At 41.8% G+C, this 8,134-nt stretch overlaps 1 protein-coding gene across 1 annotated transcript; it reads right to left on the bottom strand.

The window, feature by feature from the left end:
• Window positions 1–1,750: 1,750 nt before the first annotated feature.
• On the bottom strand, window positions 1,751–7,838 carry LOC103653685 (uncharacterized). Its single transcript, XM_008680510.4, has 5 exons — window positions 7,657–7,838; window positions 7,414–7,587; window positions 2,787–3,990; window positions 2,259–2,683; window positions 1,751–2,151 (listed from the first exon to the last, which is right to left on the bottom strand). The coding sequence occupies exons 1-5, from the start codon at window positions 7,669–7,671 to the stop codon at window positions 2,125–2,127; spliced, it is 1,845 nt and encodes a 614-aa protein (XP_008678732.1). The 5' UTR covers window positions 7,672–7,838; the 3' UTR covers window positions 1,751–2,124.
• Window positions 7,839–8,134: the final 296 nt, after the last annotated feature.

The following is an 8,134-nucleotide window of genomic DNA, read 5'->3' as shown; positions in this document are numbered from 1 at the left end:
TATTGTGCCGATACTTGGCACCATATAAGGGTCAAAGGTACCATGTTCAAGATTGGAGGAGGGGACCCGCACCAAATGGTGAACAACGACACTTTAACCATTTGCATTGATAACCCGTAATATGGTGGAGCGAGCATTTAGGGTATTAAAATGAAGTGGAGAGTTCTACTGAAAATGTCGTCTTACAAAATAGAAGATCAAAAGATCATCGTTGCAGCTACTATGTGTTTGCATAACTACATTTGAGAAAACCATGTTTTAGATAAGGATTTTGTGAAGTGTGATCGGAATCCTAATTATGTGCCCACATTTCTAAAAAGGTATGCTATATTTCAGCCATCACAAAATGCATCGGACACATCAACAACGCCATCAAATGATCGAACCATGGATAGATTCTGAGATGATATTGCTAGGGCAATCTTTCTTTCTAGATAGCGTGAATTTTGTAAGCATACATATTTGAGATAATAGATCATCGTCACTTTTATTTGAATAGTTTACAATTTATAGTTCATCTGTGGATGGCATTAAGTAATCATTGTTATATACTATTTTGTTAATCTATTTGATACTTAACCGACTTGTTCATGATACTATTTTGTTTATTTATTTGCGTACCGTTTCCAAAGTTCGTTATGTATGTGGACGGCATCTAGATATTTTAAAAAATAATGTTGTATTCAACATACGTTATCAACTTTATTTGTGAACGAGCGAACATTCCAAGCAACAGTACTAGATTATATTAAAAAAACTATAAAAGATTTATTTTGCAAAACAGCATAGAAGCCGTGTTATCAAATGCTTTTTGGCTCCCAAGAAAGCTGCTCGCACATAGATCTGTTTTTTTTTAAGATAAAGCCGCCAAAGAAATCCTATGTCTCGATATATAGTAAAAATAATACATCAAAAGACCCAACTTCTTTTTAGTTTTAAACCGTAGAGTAGTATCCTAAGTCATGGCAAAGACAATGATTACGCTGTTGCATAATAACCTTGGGCTCTTTTTTTCACACAAATAATATAGGAATTCCACATAAATTAGTTTAAAAACACAGAAAAACGCAGGATCAGAAAAATTTTCTATGTTTCAAAGGGGGCCTTAACCTCCAATAACCGAGGTCTAAACTATCGTTTTTCATGTTCAAATGTCTGCGTTTTAATGGCCCTAGTCCATGTTTACTTAATCTTATATTTTTCACAGGAGGCTACCATTTGGTTTATTGATTCTTGTAACTTAAGCCCCCCGCATTACAACCTTCAAACCTTTGGTTTCTCAATACTAGGAAGATGAGAGGTACACATCTCCCCCTATAGAACTCAGAAGACCTTAGACGATCTTGGTCTCTGTCCGTTGAGAAGCAAACACGATATTTGGAGTGCTGAAAAATGATTTCGTTTTTTTTTTTCTCAACACTTGTCCATCTGCACTGGAACCTACCTTGAATGAAACGTTTGATTCACTTGAACAAATGGATCCAGTGAGCTCAAGTAGTCAAATAGCACTTGCTGAAAGATGCGAACAAATAGGTCCAATGAGGCAATGAGCTCAAATTGCTCTTGCCTGCCAAAGTTGATACTCCATGCGAAGGGATACTTTCACAGAGAAACAGAACCTGCTCTCTTACACCGCCTCGTAACAGATAGATGAAGTTGGCAACAAACACAACTACAAAGGATATACAACATGAATGGAGCTCCAAGAAACGAAGAAACTTGAGGTGTGTGTGTGTGTGTGGAGTTAAGATTAAGTGATAGAGATTGATTCAAAATTTAAATACATCTATGCAGAGAGCAATTCTTTCCCTTTTGAATTCTGATGAGACGATAAATAACACAACTACATAACGATAACTAAAATTTATCACCTACTTAAACAATAATTCAATGTCATCATCAACTAAATAGTATTTAAAATCTATACACTCTGCTACAGTAGCAATCCTCGAGTTGAGCTGCTTCCTTGGTACATCTGTTGTCAGTTGTCACCACCGGAACTCTCTTACGCCAGGAAAGAAATCAAACGGATTTAGAATATTACAAAATTCACTTATCAGAAGCCTCCTAAATGTTACATCACCAAACTAGTCATTCCTTCAGCTTTATGTTTCAAAACTCTCATCACATATGCTCTGACAACAAAATGAGCTGCAAAATAATAGACATGGTTAATACTGATATGTGACTGCCTGATAGGTGTTAACTATTAAGTGTGTACATAGCACTAATGTAAAGAAAATGGAAAAATCGCATACCTGTTCGGCAACCTGAACTAGTTGACTGTGGCCTTGTGGAGAATCTATCAAATGATCCTGTTCCACACAATCGGGGTGAAGCTTTTGCTTGTTAGTTGGACTACACAGGTCACTGCTCTCCTCAGGGACAGCACGCTGAGGGGTGCTGTCAATAGACATACCCTTGCGCTTTCTGCGATTGAATGTGTATTTGATTTGTCTGGCACCTTCAGCTTGTATGGAAGCTCCACAAGATGCCTTTGTATGCTCTTCTTTGTTCAGGGAGCTGCCAACTGAAATATCATATTTCTCTAAAGCTTGCACAGGAGTCGAAGCATCAGCCTTAGGTGAAGCCAAACTGCAGCTTCCATCCTCATTTACTTCTTTCAAGCTTGTAGTATTATTATTTGGTGTTATCAGCTCCTGCTGGTCCACCACCAAGTTACCTGCATCATGTTAAGAATGTTTTGATTTAAACCACATTAAAATTGACCACTTTTTTTACATGAAAGGATAGAACATGTACACAAAAAAGCTTTCTGAACGTACCATAATCTGTAGTTTCACTTTTGGTCGACTGAAGGGACACTGCAGAGCCGATTTCAGGATCAAATTGACCATTACCAGCAGCAATCTGATGCATTAAGTTTGCAGTAGCACATTTCAAGAAAGGGCTACTGTTTCTGATGGGTGTATCAGAGCGATTCTCAGTCATCTCAGAGACCGATTGATTACCAGACATGCTTTTCGAACTGGTCCTAAGCTGGGTGTTAGCTGGTTCAGGAACACTTTTAGTATCGGAAAAATCAACTTCCAAAACCCTGACAGTCTTTGTTCTTTTTCTTCTTTTGATTTGCACACTGTTGACTGCAAGTACATTAACCAGTTCCGAGAAAGCAGTACACCGACTTAACTCAGCATCCCCCCCGCTCATTTCGAAATCTTCCTTCAGGTCAGTTAAGGCCTCCCCATCATGTTCAGTGGACAACTTTGGAGGTGAAAGATCCTGTTCAAGTGCCTGAAGTAGCAGCAAGCAGCCATTTCCGTCAGATTCAGATCTATCAGATAACTTGTATTCTGCTTCCCCGTGCTCACTGGAATTATCATGCTTATAGCTAGGCCTGTTTCTTCTACCTCTCTTGCGCTTGAACTTACCAAGAAATTTCGTTTGAAGTATCTGCTCCGTGACGGACCTTGTGTGGCATGAGTTTTTGGCAGCATTTTTCTTTCTGGCCTTTGAGTGGCTATTGAATGCAGTGGCCTGCTTCTGATTTTGCTTCAGGAATGCATCTGTACTTTGAGTCTGCTGTTTAAGTGCATGGATACGCTGTGTACACCCATTATGACAGAACTTTGGTTTCTTATTTCTTTTCATGAATGATGGTAGATCAGGACTGCGACGATCCTTGTCCTCCAATTTGTCCACTGCTTCATTCTCCTCGGTTATCAGAACAAGGCAAGTGTCATCACTGTTGTCAGCGTTTTTTTTATTCTTTAACAATATATTTCCTCCTTGTGGATGTATCTTAGAACAAGGGCTGACGTTTTTATTAGAATAATAAACATTATTGGATGTGGGAAGGCTATTCATTCTTTCATCAGCTAAAGTTTTCCTTGTCAGCTCTAATTCAGTATTTGCCCTCTGCAGCTCAACCTTAAGAGAGGCCATGGCATTTTGTGAACCATTCAATTGCTCTTCTAGTTCCTTGATCATCTTAACATGCACCAAAGATTCCAGTTCTTTCTCTTTTATCTGCAGAAGACACACTAACAAGTTTCAGGAATGCATTCATTACAAATGATACAACATATAGATAAAGTTCGAAAGTAAATAACGAGACAGCTGCTGTTACACATATGGACATTTTAAAAAAAAGAAAAATAAATCAGAACAAAGAGTGAATTGCAATGACTGACCACTGACTCAATTCATTCCATACAATCTGTTGGTATCATAAATCATCAACAACATAGTCTTTTTGTCCCAATCAAGTTGGGTAGGCTAGAGTTGAAACCTAACAAGATGGTATCATAAAAGAAGCAAAAAAAAACTCGAACATGGAACCCTCGCATAAGTGGTCGACCCAACTCTGGATCATCTCCTAGTCACTTGCGTCTTTACAAGGTAATTCTGGTTCTTTCTCCTTAGCCGGATGGACCTGGCAGTCCTTGCCCCGCAGCTTGATGAAATTTCCTTCCTAGAGTGGTGGAGGAAAACTTCCTCTTCTCTTCCTTCGCTCATGCAGAAAGGTCTCAACTCTCTCATAACCCTGGGAGCTTGGACCTTATGGAGACAGAAATGATTGCTAGATTGAAGGCAAACCCCCACTCCTAACTAATGCCTTATGTATGGCTGGGGGTGATCTTTGGTATCGGGGTATAGCAGGAACCAAAGATGTTCAGCTCCTGGAGGGCCACGGCTGAGCTAATTTGAGCCCTTGTTTCTAGGTCGTTTTCTATTTGCATCAGGCGTGTATGTAACTAAATCTACTAGGAGGGTGTGAGTGTGCGGTCTCATCTTGTATTTTGTTTGCTGTCCTCTTCTATTAATGAAATGATACGCAACCCTCATGTGTATTTGAGATAAAAATGCAGGGAAGCTAGTCATCCTACTCAAGGCCCCACACTAGGAGGGGGTAAATCCCTGAGTCCTTATCAAACATTTTAGAAAAATATTAGTGGATTGTTATACTATGATACAATTGGAACATGTAACATAAACGCAGCTGAAAAATAATCAATATTTTCTCAAAAAACGTATGATATGCAACACAGGAACTGGGCCTAATTTGGGGTGTGTGTGTGTGTGTCAGTGTGTGTAAGCTCACTACCCACGTTCGAGTCCTCTTTGACTTGAATTTATTTCTTATTCATAATGCCACTTATTACCTCCTAGGTTGGTTGAGATTTCTTTATATCTGCAACAAAATAGGCTGTGTTAAGGAGTTCGTACATAGAGGCTTTTACTATCATATTCTAAAACCAAAGAGCAATGATCACATAGAGACATGTCCCCCTGGCGCTGCTCCTAAGGTAGGGGGATACTGAAGGTACACACTATTAATAAGTACTAAGAAATCTCAGGGAGGTATTCAAATTTGGAAGTGCCCAGATTGAATGGTTTGAGCCTGGGTGAGTGATGGATGGTCACCTTAGCGTGGTCTACCAAGTGACCTATCACTAGCTTCTATTCGTATTCTGAAAAAAAATATACCATAGTGAATGACTTTTCCTACTTCATTCTAGACTTGTAAATTGTCTGGGTACCTCCTTGTACAAGTCTACAAGATGATAGCACTAAACCAGCCACGGATAATGGAATTGAAGACTAGGCTGGTTGAAAGCTGCAGTTGCAGACCTGTTCTCTTATTGTCAATCAAATATGCAATAGCAAATTAATTAAAAAGTATTTTCTTAATTGATGGTCCATGCTTTGAGCAAGATCCAGCTATTCTTCCTTTTCCACCTCATTTCAAAGAAAAATCGGCCAGCTCATATTCAGCATGATTGGTTGCCCGGGCAACCGGCGCCTGGAGCCTGGCTTGCCACAAACGCCATTTTCCGGCGTTTCCACGCGTGCAACTGAAGATGCTTGATTTGGCATATCCCACATCCGCACATCCAGGTCGGTCCATCCGCAAACAAGCATCCAATCAGGTGCTGCTGGACAGTCAACGCACGCACACAGCCTGGCTGCCGAGCAGCAGGCATCCAATCACGTAGAATATTTCCATATGCATGCGAAAAAAATCGACCAATTAAAGAAAAGCATGTCCAACACCGGTTGAGATGGTTTGGACAGATCCAACGGACTAACGGAGACTTTGGTTTCAGTTGGGTTAAACTGTAGCCTATTTCAACTTGCTTGGAACTTAAACGCTTTCTTCTCCTATGCACTGACATTTTTTTACCAGCAGCATTGCCAAAATCACCAGTACTGGGTGGATATTGTGCTATATTTTGAGGCATACAGCATAAGAAAGAAATAGCACATTCCTAACGCAGGGAAAAACATCCAGACAGGTGGAAAGAAAAAAAGAGAGTATTGTCAAGACAAATGCAACAAATCAGTGAAGGCATAGTAGCAATGGCACACCAAAAGCCTATAATAACTTAAAATCAGTGTGTCCTAATGAGTTTAGTGGTCTCAGCTTCCAGCAACCACAGCAGCACCTTCCTTTGTGTTATCAGAATCAAAACAATCTCAATACCCCTTCAGATGCTTGCGGACTCCAACAACATCAACAGATTGTGCAGTATGCCCCTGCAAACTTAGAAGCACTCAAGCACACATGCTAACACTAAGACAAAGCACATACAGCTGCCCATTTTACACATGTTAATCTGTTAGACCTTGGATACTGGTCTACTGCACAGCCATAGTCGTGGCAAATCTGTAGTGCTACTACATGAAGTGTAACTAACAATAACAAAGCACGATATTTTGTTTTTCAAACATGATCAGTCATTCCAAGCCTAATAACCTTCCTCCCACCCACGCACAAAAGAATGTATCAGTTCACTCTGGAAAAAATTGAGTTGTAACAATACCACTGCGCAAACTACAATGCACAATACCACTGCACAAACAGCAATGCATAAGTGCAAAATCCTGAGGACGAAATCCAATCCGTATACTATGAGCTCCAAACCCCAACCATTCCAACGAGAAATTTTAACTGCACCACCAACATCACGATAGCAGAGACAAGAAGCGCAGCATCCAGAAGACAAAATTCCCATCCTACGAGCTCCAAATAAGACCACAAAATCAAGAGGACGAAATCCCTATCATACAAGCTCCACATCCCAGACATCCGAATGCGAAATTTGAACGGGGCCTTCACCATCATCATCCCTAAAACAGAAACCGGCCCCACCAAACCGAGAAGACTAAATCTCTACGCTACGAGGTCCAAATCCCAGTCACACAAATTCAAAATTTGAAACGGGCCTTCACCACCATCATCCGGCGACAAGAAAACACAATCCGAAGTCCAGCCGATACAGTCAATCCCAAAACCTCACCTAAAACACAGAACCTCGCATCCTCCAGGCTCCAATCCAAACTGCTCGTATCGTACGCACACCAGCAAAATCCAAAAAAAACTAAACATTCACGAAGCACCCAGCCAAAGCGAGCGGTTCGAGCGGAGAGAGAGAGGAAGAGCCATACCCTGACTTCCATGATGGCCTTGAGCCGCAGGAGCGCGGCGACGCCGTCCTCCTTGGCGGCCTCGAGACTGGCCGCGAGGGCCACGGCTCGACGCTCCGCCGTCAGCACCCGCGCCGCCGACTCCTGCGCCATGTTGAGCATGATCCTGGCGTACGCCTTTTTCATGGCCACCACCTGCACGAAAAACCCCCGATCAGCACGAACAGCGTGCGGCGGCGGCGGGTACAGGGGGAGGAATTTCACCTGGCAGTCCGTCATTTTGGAGTGGGAAGAGATTAGGGGAGGAGGGAGTTGGTTGTTGCTGGAGCTAGGGGTTGTGGCGGTTGCAATAGAGGTGTGGCAAACGGAAAGTTGGAGAGGGAGGTGGGCGCGTCGCGGCAGCCGCTGCTGCGCTTGAGCCTTTTAGCTGGCTGCTTGCTTCCGTTGGAGTGGAAGGAAGGGGCCTGTTTCCGATTTTTAGGCGGAAGCGGTGGGAAGCCCAACTTCCCTAATGTTCCAGCCATGGCGGAGAGAACCCTTTGGTTCCGGGAAATTGTTGTTTCAGCCATGGCGGGGAGAACCTTTTGGTTACGAAGAATTGTTGTCTTGACTCAAGACCAGGGCCGACCCAGCCCAAAATTTGAATAGGGGTCTAATACCTAAGTGAAGACCTAAATAGAAACATAATAACTACTAAATTTTTGTAGGTACGTTAAATAAGATAAAATGTCTACTGAAACTA

The sequence above is a fragment of the Zea mays genome, chromosome 4, assembly GCF_902167145.1.
Source record: "Zea mays cultivar B73 chromosome 4, Zm-B73-REFERENCE-NAM-5.0, whole genome shotgun sequence".
Taxonomy (NCBI): Eukaryota; Viridiplantae; Streptophyta; class Magnoliopsida; order Poales; family Poaceae; genus Zea; species Zea mays.
The sequence above is the reverse complement of the archived record's forward strand: the minus strand, read 5'-3'. Positions and strand labels throughout refer to the sequence as shown.